The sequence below is a fragment of the Polyodon spathula genome, chromosome 13 (genome assembly GCF_017654505.1).
Source record: "Polyodon spathula isolate WHYD16114869_AA chromosome 13, ASM1765450v1, whole genome shotgun sequence".
NCBI classification, from domain to species: domain Eukaryota; kingdom Metazoa; phylum Chordata; class Actinopteri; order Acipenseriformes; family Polyodontidae; genus Polyodon; species Polyodon spathula.
In genome coordinates this window covers 34,553,827-34,572,356 of record NC_054546.1, presented here as the reverse complement: position 1 = coordinate 34,572,356, position 18,530 = coordinate 34,553,827, and the positions used below count along the sequence as shown (strand labels likewise).

Genomic DNA, 18,530 nt, shown 5'->3' with positions numbered 1-18,530 from the left:
AAGAAAGAAAGTTGTTTGACCCATTTACCTTTATAACATGAATTGGCAGGAGAAGGACATGGCTAACACATAAAAAAAAAAAAAAAAAAAAAAAAAGCAGGAGCAGGGCAATAACTGGGAGTGGGGGAAGATTCCATTGCTAAATTGGCCAAGGGAAGAAGAGTGAGCTCTGTACGTCGAGGTTTGGAGGAATTTTAATAGTCTGCCGAGCAGTGAATGCTACATTGTGCCAGGTATTAAAATGAACACTGCATATGTGAAAGCACACTTTGTCAAGGTTGTGGTAGTACTTTGTTTGCTTTGTTGGGTACAGTGCAGTGAAAGCCCTCCTTTCTCTCCCTGACCTATTCTACCGTATTCCTTTCCTTGCTATGATTTGTTTATTTTGGGCTGAAAGGGATGCAAAACCTCCATTCGGGATTACAACATAAAATAAGAAATTGTGTCTGCCCTTGAGGCCCATTTTCTGTCAGTGCAATGCTGTAGGGGGAAATCGAACATTAACACACCCCAGTATGTGAGTAAATGGGAAGTGGTTGTATTTTAATGACGGCAGTCATCTTCCAAAAGGCTTTATTGGGAATGCACTCATATATGCTCAATTTGGTGTAATTTGGTGTAATTTGGTTACAACATGTAATACTACAACAAACAGGGTTTGTACATATAGTCTTGGGCTTCCTGTCTGTGTTCTGATCTTCTTGCACAGACCATACTTGACTGGGGATATTCTTTACTATTAATAACTCTTCAGAAGAGGGGACAATTGAATTGGTGTCCAGTGCTTGGGGAGCATTCGACAGTTTTGTTTTCTTTAGCATGCATGGCTTGATCACTTCAGAAAAGCATACTGCTCTACTGCAGAATGTTCCCTAGAGGCAAATTTTCCTTTATTTAAAAATAAAAATATAGATGAAACGATGGTCAACAAATTTAACTTTTCTTCTTTTAGTATTTCAACATAAACAATAATTAAAAAATTATTACTGAACATATTTTGAACATAGTTAAATGTAATTGGTAAAACTAGGATTTTTGTCATTATAATAATGCGCATTGGTTCAGAAAAGCATCAAGACTATTTCTGTACAGAATGCTTTAAGAGTGCTGCATATTTTAATGTTTAACATGCTGTGCATACTATATTGAGAGAAGGAACAGCAGCAGTAATTGTAAGGTAACAGAAGGCTGACTATATACTGAGGGAAACACCCAGTAAATGAAAAAGAAGGTGTAAATCCCACAGGAACCACATACAATGTTTTCATTGCGCACAATATTGGACAAGGCTCATTGTAAAAGTGTGTGTGTTTTTTTTTTTTTAGAGTGTTATATATGTATGTCTGTGTGTGTGTGTGTACCTGGTTAAACATATTGAAAGAAACCTCAGACAAAAGTGGTGTAAATCCCAGTGGGGAGGCTGAGCGGAGTTGTTCCAGTACTCTCGTGGAGCAGGTCCATTGTTAGAAAGAGTTAACCCTAAACAGGGCAGATGCTTTACAGATTTGTTTTTAGAAAAAAGGATACAGCCCCCAAGGGGCTCTTGACACAGAAAGTTGTGCTCTGTTCAGTATTTAGCTTTTTTTCTTCAATAACGCTGACAGATGATCTTTTGTAACTGTCAAACACTTTATTTCAACTTCACCCAAAGCCTCTCAGGTTGTAGTCCTATGTCTTCCTTATAAGATGTAGGCTGAATAAAATAATGCTCCACTGCACTTACTGGAAATCCTACTTTTCCTTGAAAACATTAAACTATAACAAGGGATTTCTTGTCAAAAGTAAAGCTGCATTTGCATGTGTCTTTTGCATTTTTACTTAATAGGAAACCTGAATAGTTTACATGAGACATTGAAGTTTGTTATAGCAGAGGCAGCTGGCAGAGTTTAGATATTATGGGTACTTTCACTTTTTATGTCGTTCCCATTGTGACCTCTGTTTTGGACCTGCGGTAGCTGAGTAATCCAACATGTGTATAATAAAGGGGTGTTTAAGACTGACCGATGTGGCAGCCAGTCTTCAGAAAATTTGCAGATTCCTTTGTTAGAGCATTCCATCATGTTAAATTCAGTTTTCCTTTTGCATACTGTGCTTTTCAAAACCAAAGGTACTTTTGAGTTATTCTTATCTGCTTGGTGTAGATGCAGACTGTCCAGTACTTTTTTAAGATTTAAATTCATGTCCATTTGAAATGAATACACATTATTTTGGAAAGCTTTTCATTGTTAAAAAGTGTGGTGTTTATCCAGGTTTAAAGGTTTAAATGGTTGATGTTTGCATACATGAAATATGATAACTGGTTTGAAACTTTTAGTTACATACTCCTTGGTACTCTACTAAATAAAAACTGTAAAAAGACTGTTCGGCCCACCCACCCCCCCCCCCCCCCCCCCCCCCCCCCCATGTTGGTATATGCTAAACGATCAAATTTGTGTATCACTGTGTACACACATGTCATGCATAAATGAGGTGGACAGATAAATGTATTTTACTCCCTGCTACTGGAATGTTATATCTGGTAGTTTATCCAGATAAATGCATAACTCCCTGCTACTTGAATGTTATATCTGGTAGTTTATAACACTTGGGCGACTGCTGTAAGATTTTTAACATACGGGTATACATAACCGAGAAAAATTCCTGGAGGGAGGGAGAGAGGGAGAGAGAGAGAGAGAGAGAGAGAGAGAGAGAGAGAGAGAGAGAGAGAGAGAGAGAGAGAGAGAGACGAGACACACATTCTGGACCATTGTGATCAAATGCAGGATTTCAGTTCATCCGTAAAGTTACTTTGCTTTCCATTTATTTTTTACTGTTTAATTGAAGCTCTGACAAATATGCTTTTGTAGTGATTTTGATTTTTCAGTCAAGGCTATTCAGCTGTTGTCCTGAAAGTGGCATGTATAAATTTACATTAAATACCCAGAGTTGAAGAGTTTAGTTGAAGTCAGCTGTGAAGATGTTATCAGTTTAGTCTGCCTTTTACTCTTGCAGTTTTCACAGCCGAAGTGGAGTAAATCGGCCATGGGTGAACGTTTCAAGCTCTTTTTAAAAATGTATTTTTAAACACTGGAATTATTCAGCCATCCTTTTAATTGACATATGTAGTAAGTTACTGATATTCTGAACATAAATTAAATGTGTATTAAATGCATGATGCTATTACATTATCATGCAAGGGCTCTTTTTTTGCAAGCTGTGGGTTGCCAGGGCTGCCTACAACGAAATTATATATTTAACTGCATTCGCTACATGTGCTGAATACTAAACTAATGTGCACATAAACCAGTTCCGAGCACATAACATTTGCTGCTACTGATTTCTAAAATAAGTACTATAGTTGTGAAGGTATTATATTAAAGATGAATATTGTATATTATCCTCCTATTAATACCTCATAAAATGTGACTAAAAGATAGATTATATATTATTTAAGCTTGAGAGATTGTTTCTATCCTGTTACAGGCTAGTGCCACGATTTAAAATGTAAAGGACACATGATATAATTTCACACAATGCTAGTTTCTCACATTTTGGAAGTGTTTTATCATTCATACACAATCTTAGAAAAACACTTCTGATTTTATTGAATGTAACTTTGCCATAGCAGTAGCTTCCTTACATAAGGACCTCTCTCTCCTGTCATGTAAGATGATTTTCAATCGTCGTGTTAATTTGATCAGAGCAAGGAAAAACATGTGAGGGCCACTCCTTTACAGGGAAACAAACTGTTTATTTGGTTTTGGAAAGGCAGTCCTAGAAGGTCAGGGCCTTCGCAAATACACCAATCAGAGGTTGTCAGTGTTAAAGGTCTGAGTGTGAGCCTTTGTCCAGCGATGTGTGAGTGGTACTGTTCGCTAGCTTGTCAACTTCCTGAGTAATGCTGCAAAAACCTCAGTGTTATGGTGCCCTCTCAAAGGGTCTTTCTTTTTCACTCGAGGCATACATTTTACCGTTTTTAAGGCAGCGTAAATTCATTTCTTACAAGCAAAAGCTTGTTTGATACAAAAATAATGCATAAACCTTGTAAAGTTTGACTGTAGGTTAGATGTGTGAAACGTAAGTTAACATTACAGCAAATGAACACTTTTTATAAAATATGTAAAAATGCAGGGTCTTAGCTGTTTTATAATTTGTTTGGACTCAACAGTTAGTCTCTTAAAGCATAAATCAGTAACAGATTTATGTGCTGAAAATGTTTAACAACCTGGCTTTTTCTGTCTTAAGTCAACCAAAAAAACAGTTTCTCATTCCAAAACTTATGTCAGTGAATCTAGACTAGATTTGATAATAATGCCATGTTAGTATGAAGTATTCTTTACCAGCCATTTCAGTGAAGTAGAAAGCACTGTTCAAGTATGCACTGCATGGAGTGCAGGATGAGTGATACAATCAGGAGCTCATGGGTTTGAATCCTGGCCATGCTGAGTTGCTGATCTTAGCTGGAGCACCAAAGGGAGCAATGCATTGGCAGTCGGTTGGTGGTACACCTCATTGTGCTACAGCCCTCGTCTCTCAGGTAAATTTCGGAGATTAGGGTGGAGATATTTTTGCTGTCTACTTTTCCACACTTACTGTCAAAATACTGTAAAATTAGTAATCCTTATATTATGCTACAATAAATTACTTTAATGTGTAGGTCAGGTCAGAATCGACAACCTCAGGTGCCTCTCCAGTTCTTTATTCCAACAGTATCCTTAATTATTAAATTGCATCAATGTAAACATTTACATGGTCCTAAAGTAATAAATCAATTTATTCTACCTGTATTACACCTGGAAGAGAACGGCTCTCCAGGACCAGTGTTGACTACTCCACGGTTAGGTGGATTTTATAAGATAAAAAAATACCTCCAGATGTAAGGGATACAGTACAAACAAATAGAAGGTAAAGCCCACAGAAACACCAGTTCAGCAGATGGAAAAGTATGTTAATGATAAAATCAGTGAGGTATGAAGAGGAGCGTCCTCAGGAGGCAGAGTTCCCATCTGGACCCCATCAGTAATCACTCTGACTGTGCAAGTAACAACTTAGCATCATATGGGGACAATTAACTTAACATTTCTGTCCAATGAGATGGAGTGATACTGGATTTCTTCATACAATTAACCGGATAGGATCTCACCACAGTAGGGTGGCTTGCAAGAAACGTAACCAAGAAACCATGTTGACACCTTTATCAGGTATGCGTGGTTGGTATTTAAAAACCTGCTCTACGAAGAACAAGTCTCTCTTTAATTTAAGTTACATTGAATTTATTTTTAAATATGATTCTTTTTGTCATGCTTAACAACATTAGCTGAACTGGATTTCCTGCTGTCTTTAGGTTTTGGATTTGAAGCAACAGGGAGACTATTAAGCATTGTCATCTTAACTGATGTGAATTTCCACAGAATATCAGCCAGATAAAGATATTGTAATAAATCAAGACCAGAAACTAGTACATAGGGAATTGCATCTGTCAAAGTTTCTGCTTTCGCAAGGGAAAATGGGGAGTGTATTTTTTTGAGGATTATTATTTTTTTAATTAAATAATGTTAAAAGTCTTGGTGCCTGCTGCCAAGTACCCTGCCCTATAAGATGGGCGAGTGAGACTTCACCCGTTATTAAACTTTGTTGAACAAGGCAGACAATATTCACAGCAATCGTACAAGACAAAGTGCACAAAAACACCATACGTACGGCAAGCGTATACGTTGTGTTAAGGATGTCGTCTCGTACAGTTTAGGCGAGAGAATGCAAAGGCAAAGCTAATATGTATTATTATTAATTATCCGTTTAGCAGATGCTTTTATCCAAAGTGACTTAGAGACTAGGGAGTGAACACAACAGCTGCTGCAGAGTCACTTCCAATAGGACTTCGGTTTTACGTCTCGGCCGAAGAAAAGGTAACATGTGGGGTATAAAGCAAAGTTGCTGAATAATAAAACTGTACTGCCATTGGTAAATGTGTGATGTGCAGAGAATCCTCAGCAAGCCATCAGGGAGTTAAATACCCGTGGATTCGCCCATCATTATAGCATTACAGATATGCACACTGTCTCTCTTCAGCTGTTGGCGTTATCATGTTTAGAACATTTATTTTTAACACAGAGATGAAAAGTTTGAGTTATATCTGTTTTAATTGGCAAATTGATCCCTTCCCATCCCCACACATATATGCAAAAATATAGCAGTTTGTTTGATGTATATATTTTGTACTTATTTTTTGTAAATAAATAAAAAAACTAAAACAAAATTAAAAAAAATGCTATTAAGTGGTAGTCCTTTGGGTTTAGGCTGTATCTTACCTTATCCATAAACAGATCATTTGCAGAAAGAACAGTGGCTGGAAACTAAATGGCCGATTTTGGTTTTACAAAAGCTCTTTTTATTTCAGATAATGCTTAAATGTATTAAATTAAAAACACACAATGTTTTTTTTTTTTTTTTTTTTTTTACATTAACACAAACAATTTAATGTAATTTAATTTAATATAATGGCAGTCGTGAAAGCGTAGAATTCTATATGTTGGAGGCACTCCCAATTGCTTTTTACTATATTTCCTAGGGAGCCTTGCATTTAAGTCTGCCAGGAATACCATTTATAACGTCTGCAGGGCATATTATACGGTTTCTGAAAATACCTTGCACAGCAACCTTTTGGCATGCAGGCTGGTTGCATTTTAGGGGGTGCAAAGTTAGTTTTGACTAAAAGATTTAATCAGATATGCTTAACATATTCATCACAGCTACACTTACTGCAAAGATGAATATACTCTTACACATTTAGTGAATAATCAATACAGAAGCATAATGCCAAAAATCTAGATGGTTTGTAATTAATCTAATTTCCTACACCATTTGGTTTTTTAACAGCAAGCCGTCTGGAAAAAAGGTAATGTGATAAATTTTGGAGCCTATAGCTCTTAATTGGTAACAGATTTAAACCTGAGGGAATGCTTTTCATCACATTGTTATAATACATGTTGATATTAAGTGTTGCCAAATTAGAGCTTCAAAACATATTCTTGCATAGACTGTTCTGGCCAAATGTTTAATGATTATTTAATGGTAGGTTTGCAGGCTTTGGGTTTAGTAAAACAGTAGAGGTGAGCTGTCTTGTGATAGATGGGTAGTATAACACCATAACCACTGTGCTAGCTGGCTGTGTAGAAAATTAGGAGCTAGGTTCCCATTCTAAAAGATAACCTGGTGTACCTGTTTGGGTCATTCTAGAGTTCTCAGTTGGTACATTAGTGTTTAATTAATCACAAATAAGACAGACTTTTCCTCTGGGTATGTATTGGAAACTAAGAGTGAACTAATTTGATAGCTGGACCTCGATTCAACCAAGTTATTGCTATTGTAAGATACATGCACCTTCCCACATGCATGAATTGAGAAACTGGGTATTGTGATATATATGAAATATTTCTTTTTTTTTTTTTTTTTTTTTAGATAAACCAGAAATTTATATGTCCATAAGTTTCAAGTTTTTCATGTATACATTTCTTCCTGTACTTTTAGGTGGGAACAGAGGGTTCTTCCCAATGGAAGAGTATACTATGTTGATCACAACACAAAGACCACCACTTGGGAAAGACCTCTGCCGCCTGGGTAAGTAAAGGGTTAAACAAGCCTCACCATTCCATTGAAGAGCTGCAATAGAACCTGATCAGATCACAATTAAAAGCCTGCACCTTTAGTTAAATGTCAACAGAGGAAAAACTGCTAGTGAAAACCAGTCTCTTCATCACAAGACACACATTCAGTAGAAGATAAGTTATTTCATAGACGCAGAACACCAAACCTATATTATCCCTAAAAATTTCAGTTTGAAATTAAACCCAGATAAATTATGAGCAGTGGTTTCTTCCCTTGAATTAGGGTGACAGATTAACAGTTCCTTCTCTTAACACTGGAGGTTTATCATAGAAAACTATTTTAAACAAAGTACCATCTACAGTAAGCTTCATATAAACATCTATTTGTATTGTTAAACATATTTTCACTTAAGTCCCTTAAGTGTATTAAAAGATTTATGATTTGTGTAACAGTAATATTTAGACCTGCCACTGTTTAGATCAATTACTGACCATGATTTATTGTAAAACTTACTGAGTACTGGGTTACCTCTCTCAGTATTGTGTGTGTATGTATGTAAGTGCCCCCGAGAATAATAACAAGGCACATCACTACATAGGAATCAATGTCTTTGGTTTGTCACTGAGAAATAAAAAAAAAAAAAGTTGCACATGATTGTAAACATTTTGCATAGGTTTGCTTTTAACTCTAGCTCAAAAATAAGCTCAGAACAGCTGTTAACACCAAGTTTTTTTTCTGCTCGTTTTTAATATTATTTCTTATCTGGTTTACCTAATATAAATAGGCCCTTTCAGTTCAGGAACAAAATGAAGGCATAAAGGTTTAAAATATAAAGATTAACATAAAGGTTAAAGCTTTAAAACATAAAGGTTAATGTTTATATGTATGTACAGTAGTCAAACAAACTTTAGAAATGAGATTGCAGAAAAAATCCCAATGTGAGTGCGGTGTTTGGGGGCACCTAGTAGAAAGTATGAGCTGTTTATTTAAAACACTTACTAAATTCCCTACATACTTTTTCAATGCTTGAACTGCATTTAAAATACCTGAACTACAACCCATGGCCTTTTATAGACAATGGTTTTTTGGCACAGTGAATGTCTCCTGGATAGGTACACAGATTTGTGTCTGTCTCTAACATGGGTTGCTAAGCATGTAGACAAACCTCTTAAATCTAGTCTGTTTGTGATCAGGTACTGAAAGAGGAGGTAATAGAAAGTTTTTCCAATATGACTATGAAAAAATAGTTATGGCGATTTTTTTTTTTAAAAAAAAAAGCATTTGTTTATGGTCATTCTCCAATTGAGCATTGCTGTTTCTTTCAGTAAGTGTTGACACATGCTTTTAATGAAATGTATGCTTTCTTTTTGTTAGGACACACACAAAATGTATAGTTGTAGTGTATATAACAGGTGACGGAATGAATACAAATGAAAAGGGTGCCATGAAGTATGTTAAAAAGCTCTTGAGGAAAATGTTCTACAATTTAAATCTTCATAGGTCACCCTTAGGTACATTTTAGTAAGGATTCACAAAAACAGGAAATGACTAATTTTCATGGTTTTATTTTAAAACAGAACGATAGAAAAGCTCTTTCTAGATGCGTGTATCACCTGAATTGCCTTTTTTTCCCCATTACTCGGGTCATTTAGGGCAGTGTAACAAATTAAAACCTTTTTAATTGTGTGAAATTATACATAGAAAAAACGTTATCGGACAAAAATAACTTTAAAAGGTCCCATGATAAGTAAGCATGAAGAGCAACAAGTTAGAAAAGTAACTCCCTTCTTGGTCTGCTTTTGCAATCCTTATAAAAAATAAAAATAAAAATGTGCATGAAAAATTAAGTGCACATGGCACGTAGTAAAAAGCTTTTTTGTACAGAGAATATATTTGTTTATTTATTTCGTTTAACACTAGTAAGCTATGGCTTAGCATTTTTATAATTTCACAGAAAAGATGTACGCTTGGAGGTGTCAATACCTGGAATGTTAAGATTCTAAGAGCTGGTGCTCATTTGTTTGTAAGTTGGAAATAGTTTTATATGTATAAATTACTCTCAGATTTTAACAAGTAGATTTCTGGACCTTTATATACATGCTGGAGGAGTAATAAAATGCATTGTGCCAGTAAGGCAAAGTGAAATTGTATTAACTTTGCAACCATTTTGTCAGCATTATCTTTTAATATATCAAGGCAATGTTAATATGATGCTGCAAAGGGAATACTGTACATTCATCTATTAAGTATTGTGCACTAATTAGGCATAATTGGCCTTTTTAACATTCAATGCGTTCCTTTGTTTTATTCCTGTTGCTGTTAAAGACAGACTTCCTGAGTCAGGAAATCAGCTGGACTACTTAAAATGTTCTGGCTCAAGCAAATCGTTTTGGTAGCCATGTATTACTAGAAGTTTTGAACAGTGGACAGATATTAGAGACACACACAAAATAAACCCTCCTATCAAAAATAATATTTAAAATTCTCAAACTATAATTAACAACTTCAGAAGATTAACTTTTGACACAAATTACTTTTTTTTCTATTTTATTCTATATGAGAAAAAAAAAATGCAACGTTTTTTAAATGATCAATTCTCCATGTTATGGTAAAATTTTTATATATTATATAATATATATATATATATATGATATATATATACCATATATATAATATATATATATATTTTTAGACATCGTAAAATTTTAGGAACCCTCTAAAGGTGGGAGAAACGTGTGGATCAGCGTGGCAGGTATTACTATGTGGACCACAACACCAGGACTACCACATGGCAGAGACCCACGGCCGAGACAGTACGCAACTACGAGCAGTGGCAGTCCCAGCGAAACCAGCTGCAGGGAGCCATGCAGCAGTTCAGCCAAAGATTCCTCTACCAGGTAACAAGACGGAGCAGATCTTTAGACTCTTAAGACAGATTTTTTTTTGTTTGTTTGTCGGGGACGGACTGTCTTTTCAACCAGTTTTTTCACAGATATAAAATGAGAACTAAGTGTCTACAGTGTTTTGTTTTCTTAAGTCAGATTCTGGTAGAATCCCCTACCCTAACACTATTAATAGTTACTGCCTCTAAGTTGAGGCTATAATCAACTGCAAAGTCTAGAATGGCCTACTGAGTTAGAACTGTTCTTGTGCCTTTTTATCAGTCCTCTGTCAGGTCTGAAGTCTAGTTCTAATTTTCTCCCGCCCCCCCCATACAGTGGATGCATACATAGTATATATAGTAAATGAAAGTTATCCCCAATATTTCCATCTGAAGCCAGGGAGAAAGCAGGAGAATGTGCATGGGAGAAATCTAAATCACTTGCAATTGGATATTATCACTAATTTGTCAAGAAATTGCAATGTTAGAACATTTACGTTACAGAAACTATTATAAGTCACAAGGCGAAGCCGAGTGGCTTTAACCACCCAAGGTGTGTGGCTATTAGAGTATATCCCACAATGCCTTATTGCTCTTATAAAATGGGTCAACTAACTAAATCAATAAAAAAAAATAAACATGTTTTAATTAACCAAAAAAAATTTTTTATGTAATATCCTTCTGCCTCTGACCTAAAAAATAACCCCTTAAAACTTTAAAAAAAAAAAGTTAATTAAAAAGTTGTTATTATTTTAATAAACATTGAACTGATTAACGACAGTAAGCACTAGTTATAGATGGCTATTTATAGCCATTGAAATTGCAGCTTTGAAGATTTACAAGCCCTTTTTTTAGATGTTCATTCTGAACAGTAGGTGGAGCTGCAGCAAGCGATTTCAAGACCTGCTTTGCTACGTCTGGCCATATTTAGTTGCGCATCAAAACAAACCTTTCTCACAAGACCTGTGACAGTGTCAGGTGACAGTGTTGGGAAAAGTATTATTATTATTATTATTATTATTATTAATCATCCTTTGTGATCCGGGAGTAGTGACAGGAGGTATCCATGCCAGGTTTGCTGTACCATTTCCAGTGGCAACAAAGATGTTGTTTGCATTTTTAAATACTCGGACAGTGGCATAAAAAGGATACCCGATTCCCAGGCAGTGGACTATTGTGTATTTTTTTTCTCTTTTCTTCTTCTATGTCCAGAAGCTGTGCTTCGGTAAGTTCGATGCCTAGCAATATTACTTTTTTTTACCACTTGAATAAGTGTTGCTGTCTGACTTCAGAGTCGCCCAAAATCTCATCGAGTTTGGTTTCCCAGAAGATCAAAATTGAAATACCTCGTCAGTCATCTTTATTGCAAATTTAAATATGTGGTTAGTCATTTTTATTAATATACATTTAAATATGGCTACTATTTAGGAACTTTATGTAACGTTATTTATTTATTTATTTTCCAAAATTGTAGTGGCAAATGGATATCAACAAGTGATTCGCCCCTTTTTGGAAAAAAGTTTCTACCTATGGGAATATGCCGTAATCTTCACATGCCCATGTGACCTGTTTTGACCAATCGGAATAAAGTATTTGAAAGACCCATTTTATTATATATATATATATATTATATATATATATATATATATATATATATATATATATATATATATATATATATATATATATACAGTGCCTATAGAAAGTCTACACCCCCGTGAACTTTTTTCACATTTTGTTGTGTCAGTGCCTCAGAGTTTCATGCATTTAAATGACGATATTTTTCTACTTATCTGCACACCATTCTCCACACTGTTAAGGGGAAAAAGGTTTTATTGAGAAAAAAATGATATATTAAATACAAAACTGAAGGATCATAATTTGATAAGTCTCCACCCCCCTGAGTTAATACTTGGTGGAAGCACCTTTGGCAGCAATTAAAGCTGTGAGTCTGTTGGGATAGGTCTCTGCCAACTTTGCACACCAAGATTTGGCAATATTTGACCATTCTTCTTTACAAAACTGTTCAAGCTCTGTCAAGTTCCCTGGAGAGCATTGATGGACAGCAATCTTCAAGTCATGACACAAATTTTCTATTGGGTTTAGGTCAGAGCTCTGACTGGGCCACTCACGGACATTTACCTTTTTGTTCCTTAACCACTCCAGTGTAGCTTTGGCTGTGTGCTTTGGGTTATTGTCATGCGGCATGTAAACTTCTGCCCTAGTTTCAGCTTTCTTGCAGAGGGCAGCAGGTTTTCCTCAAGGACTTCTCTGTACTTGCTCCATTAATTTTCCCTTCTATCCTGACAAGTGCCCCAGTCCCTGCCGATGAGAAACATCCCCATAACATGATGCTGCCACCACCATGCTTCACAGTAGGGATGGTGTTCTTTGGGTGATAGGCTGTGTTGGGTTTGCACCAAACATTACGCTTTGCATTTAGGCCAAAAAGTTCCATTTTAGGTTTGTCATGCCACAAAACTTTTTGACACATGGCTACAGAATCTCCTGAGTGTTTTCTTACATACTTTAAACGGGATTCAAGGTGGGCTTTCTTGAGTAATACCTTCCTTCTTGCCACCCTACCATACAGGCCAGATTTGTGGAGTGCTTGAGATATTACTTTGACCAGTCTTGGCCATAAAAGCCTGTAGCTCTTGCAAAGTTGCCATTGGCCTCTTGGTACCCTCTCTGATCAGTCTCCTCCTTGCTCAGTCATCCAGTTTAGAGGGACGGCCTGATCTAGGCAGGGTCTTGGTGGTGCCATACACCTTCCACTTCTTAATAATCATCTTGACTGTGCTCCAAGGGATATTCAAGGCCTTCAATATTTTTTATACCCATCCCCTTATCTGTGCCTTTCAACAACTTTGTCCCGGGGTTCTTTTTCTTTTGAAAGTCTTTGCTTTGAAATGCACTACCCAGCAGAGGGAACCTACAGGAACTGCTGAATTTATCCTGAAATCATGTGAATCACTACAATTTAACACAGGTGGAGGCCACTTAACTTGGTGTGTGATTGGTTTCACCTGAGCTAATTTAGGATTGCTATTACAAGGGGGGTGGACACTTATCCAACCAAGCTATTTCAATTTTAATTTTTAATTCATTTTCTACAAATTTCTAGAATATTTTTTTCACTTGGAAGTTGTGGGTTAGGATGTGTAGATAAATGAAAAAAACAAAAACAAAAAAAACTATTTTAATGCATTTTAATTCCAGGTTATAAGGCAATAAAAGGTGAACATTTTGAAAGGAGGTGTAGACTGTACCTACTATAAGCATTCTGACTTAGTGCTTTTTATTCAGATATTTTAGGATAGCTTATATATTTTATGCACTTCACATTACTGGACAGTTTTATTTTGATCCCTACGGTTGGATTATGTGTGATCAGGCAAGCTTGTAGCAGACTTGGTTTTAAAAAAAAAAAAAAAAAAAATCTGTTCTTGCCTCATTAAATGGAAACTGTATATTTTGTTTTGTAGTGCTGTGTTTGTTCAGCAGCGGTTAATCTTAGCAAACCCCAAAAGACGGTTTACTTGTATTAAGAAAAATATATACATATATTTGATTGTTAGGTTTTAAATGGGGCTGTCCATCCTAGACCAAGACACCTCAGACTTAATCCAAAAATATCTCAGTGGGATTGTTCTTTAATCTCAGACTGTAAAACACTATATCCACGGCATTATAGAGGCGTATTACTCAGTTAGACACTTAAATAGAGATTGAATAACAGCGTAGTTGCCCTGATGAATCTTAGTTTTTTTATTTGCAGAATACTGTAAAGGATGATGCCATAATTTTTTCCTGGTGTTAAAATCATTATTTTATCAAGATTTACTAAGCTTTTAACATGGTTAAAATTTTGCAACACTTAAAACAGAACAGATACTTTAAGTATAAATAGAAGAGTGTTATAAATATATATATATATATATATATATATATATATATATATATATATATATATATATAAAATTAAGAATAATGATAGGATTGATAACAAAAATATTACAACATGTTTAAGAACAAAAAGATAAAAGTAAATGCAAAAAAGAAAACTCTCCGGCAGAGTGTAGACTGTCAAATTTAGTAGCTCAGTATTTTTCCATTCTAAATAACAGTAATAAACCATACAAATGATGTAGTCTGTTGTGATATAACCCCGCCTAAATTTAGTAAACCAATTAAGTGATATGTTGTAGGACAAAAAAAGAAATTCAACAACAACTCATGAATAAACTATTTGTATTTTGATAATAACTGTTTAAATGATGTACAATTTAAACCCCTAAAAATAGCATGGTTTGGTTTTACTCACTTTGTAGTACAGTAGGTGGTAGTGGTCAGAATAAACATGTCTGTATATAATAACTGTTATTTCAATACCCCATATGATACGTGGGGGAAGGTCAGTTAAGCTTTATATAGACTGTTTCCTCATTAGGTCTTCTCGTTTAGCCTTATCCAAGAAGTACCATGCAAGAAACCCAAATATCAAATAAATACTTTTAAGGGAGCTAAGGAGGTGACTTTCAGTCTGTTTTATGGGTTATTGTTCAACACCTACATTGGAACAAGCTGGACAACTTTCTGTCTATAAATAACAGATGTTGTGTTTTCATGGATTTTGTGTGAATTGTTTGTAGTACTCTCCAATCTATCTGCAGCATCAGTTAGTGTTGAACTTGTCAGTCTGAGTGCTTCTATTACCCACAGAGCACATAACTTTTATAGTGGTTGGGCTGCATTGGTTTTCATCCATAATGGTCACTCTATTGCATTAGTTTTTGTTAAAAACAATTAAACTATTAACTATTGAAAAATAAATAAAACCGAAGACCCACTACTTGTTGGCTTCTTTGACTTTTAAATCATCATAGTGGTTTTATTGTTTGGTGCATCTGTCTGATTATGTAAAGCAATTATGTCATTGTGCGTTAGATTTAATTTCTGTATTGAACATTCCATTTATCACAGGAACTTCATGAGATCACAAAAGTAGAACAGTATTTTATACCAAATATTTTGAATAAGTAAATAAATGTTAATATTGATAAACCAAAGCTCAAGACTTTTGAATTTCTTCAGATCAAACCTCAATTTTTTAATACAGTGAAGTGTTGAACTTACTGTATTGCGATTGTGATCCCACAATGGCAGCTCTTCAGGAAAAATGTCACAGCAAGGTATTGGGGATAAATTGTAGTGCATCAGGTGCCAAACATTGTCTTGGCTTAATGTTTCCGTCACTCTTCTCAGTGCTGCTTAGAATGTAATTGCCATCTTCAAATAATAATAATAACAATAATAATAATAACATTGCATGTAATGTCATCAGTGTACACCACAGACTTCTCGATATTATGGGACACCAGACTTGACTTTTACTGTGCTCTTCTGTTCTTATGAAGTTTTAATTACATTTCCATTTATTTTTATGTTCCACATCAAAATGTTGCCGGTGCTGGTTTATAGGCATTAAAAAGGACAGAAGTTATTTTGTTCTGCTACAGTCATTTGTCTTTTACATATTGGTGTTTGGGAAGAAAATGGCATCTTAAAATGGGTGTAGAGTTATTTTCTGTTTTTATGATGGAAAAGAACAACTTGAGTTAGGAAACACTTTAGAATGTAAACATGCATTTGTGTTTGCAAAGTAATTAAAACATAACATTACTGAATTTGAAGGGCAGGCAATATGACACAAATCACACTTTAAAAAAAAAAAAATGAAATGATGATCATTGGTATGCTTAACATGCTGTATAATAATTTACACAAACACAATTTAATATTACACCACTAAATTGTCACCATGAGCATGAGAAGTATTTGTGACTGTCTTTCTTATTCAAATGGACAAAATGTTTTAAATATAAGCATTGAAAACATAAAGCAAAGACCAGACAAAAGTATTTTTTGTATGGTACAAATTACATTCGGTATTCTGAACAGATCATTAATCTGAACTGGTTCAGATAGCTGGTTGATAACTAACACTAAAGCATGGCCCCTATCTGATAAAACCGCATCAGCCATGTGTATAAGAAATGGAGTAGTTTCGTGTAAATGCAAATGTTTAATACAAATAGAATTTGTATCTTGTGTTGCTATTACAACTCCCCAGGTAACAATTCACTTGCTCAGCTTTGAATTTGTATGAATATTTATGACGGTATAAGGAGCCCAGAAAGATAACAAAATAATCATTTTAAGAAAGGAAATGTTAAGGATGTTGTATGATTATCAGTTTCTGTGGATGGAAAGCATGCTTATCTGTGACCCATGTTATTTTTTAAATAGCCTCCATATGATCTGGGTTTTAATAAAAAATATTAGTCTGCACCCTCGTCACCCTTCGTACGGTAAATAAAATCATCATTTACTTTTTTTTCTTCTTTGTTTTCCTTTAAAATCAACCTTTTAGCTTTAGGTCAGGAGTCTTTTTGTCAAACTTAATATATAGTGCAGAATAACAGTGCATGAGAAATGAGCATCTTACACCACTTGCAACAGAAGAAATGTCACACTTTACTTCTAAATTCCTTAGTGGGGTTTAAAAAGAGCACAGCTGAATTCTTGCCTTTCAGCATCCTGAATGGTCAAAGTTTTGTTAGTGTTTTAAATCATCTAATTGTCTTTCTTCTTGTGTTTTTATATATATATATATATATATATATATATATATATATATATATATATATATATATATATATATATATATATGTATTTTATTTTTTTTGAAGACTCATAAGTTGTTTATATGCGAGTGCAAGATAGATAGATAGAGAATATTTCCAGTATATTACAAATATAGCTCTTTTGTGGCATCCATACACCTCCAACTCAGTATTGTGTGCTAAAGGAGATCCTAAGCCTGTTTCATCACTACTGTACAAGAGGTTTTCTAGGTACTGTATATGATAGCCAGACAAACCGAAAAAGAACCTCCAAGTACCCCAAGAAAATGATATTTTATATAACGTGCTGAAGAAGTTCCTTAGCGAGTTTTCTCTTTGGATAAGTAGTTCTCTAGATATGTGAAAACTCATGTTTGGCATACAGAATGCCCACCTCCACTGTGTCTCCTGTCAGGGATTTGTATGTATAATAATGAAAACCTCTTGAAAGGTATTTAGGAAGGATATGCCAGTAATACTTGCTGTTTAATTAAAGCATATTTAACAAATCTCAACAAATTGTTGACAGCTATTGATTAATCTGCAGGGTGCACTGTCACCTAAAACTGTAAATAACTTTCTTGATGGCCATATGAACATTAAAGCAGTGTTAATAATGTTTTGGGATCAGTATTCCAAAATGACATTAATTCTAATTTATTTCCCCCCCACAAATAAACATGAGGTCATTAGCAGCTGGTGGCTTTGTGAAATCAATAAAATTGCCTAATTGGTTAAATAAGCCTCTGCTATATAGATGTTCAACACTAGTGCATAGTTGACCCAGTTTATCATTGAAAATTGCTTATACTCAACATTTCAGTGACATCATACTGTGTTGTTCTTGGATGGATTGTCATAAAAACATATGTCAATATTTATGTTGGATTGGCCATTAAGGTTTTAATTGGTTAACTACTCCATCCCCTGACCGGTTTCTTATTGTGGCTTTTACCCTTCATTGTGATGCAATTTGCGGAGTCTTTAATCACCATGTTTGGCTGTCCCTTTGCTCCACTGCTGTGCACGCCCTCCAGTCACTTTTGCTCTGTGGTGGATCGGTTATAAAAATAAAAAAAAATGTGGGTAGAGGAGCAATGGGTGATGTCATACAAATGTCTTAACTTTAGTTTTACCTTTTCTAGTTACAGAATACATGTGAAAATATTTATTTACACATGACACATATATGACAACATCTGGAATGAGCTGCATTACATTTAAAGTATCTTTCCCTTTATATTTTGTGTGTTTTATTTATTGGTATACCGAAACGCACTTGACCATTGGTGATGATGATGAACTTAAAGGCAGTATGACGAAACAGATTTTCATGTAATCGAATAATTCAATTAGAAGTAATGTGCTGTTCTATA

General features: G+C 34.9%; 1 protein-coding gene across 4 annotated transcripts in view; it reads left to right on the top strand.

The window, feature by feature from the left end:
• Positions 1-18,530, top strand: part of wwp2 (WW domain containing E3 ubiquitin protein ligase 2) — a 69,291-nt gene that overhangs the window by 25,851 nt on the left and 24,910 nt on the right. For all 4 annotated transcript variants that reach the window (XM_041268081.1, XM_041268082.1, XM_041268083.1 and 1 more), the window contains exons 9-10: positions 7,507-7,596; positions 10,307-10,481. In XM_041268081.1, the coding sequence (XP_041124015.1) occupies positions 7,507-7,596; positions 10,307-10,481 (265 nt within the window). The remainder of the gene's footprint in view (positions 1-7,506; positions 7,597-10,306; positions 10,482-18,530) is intronic.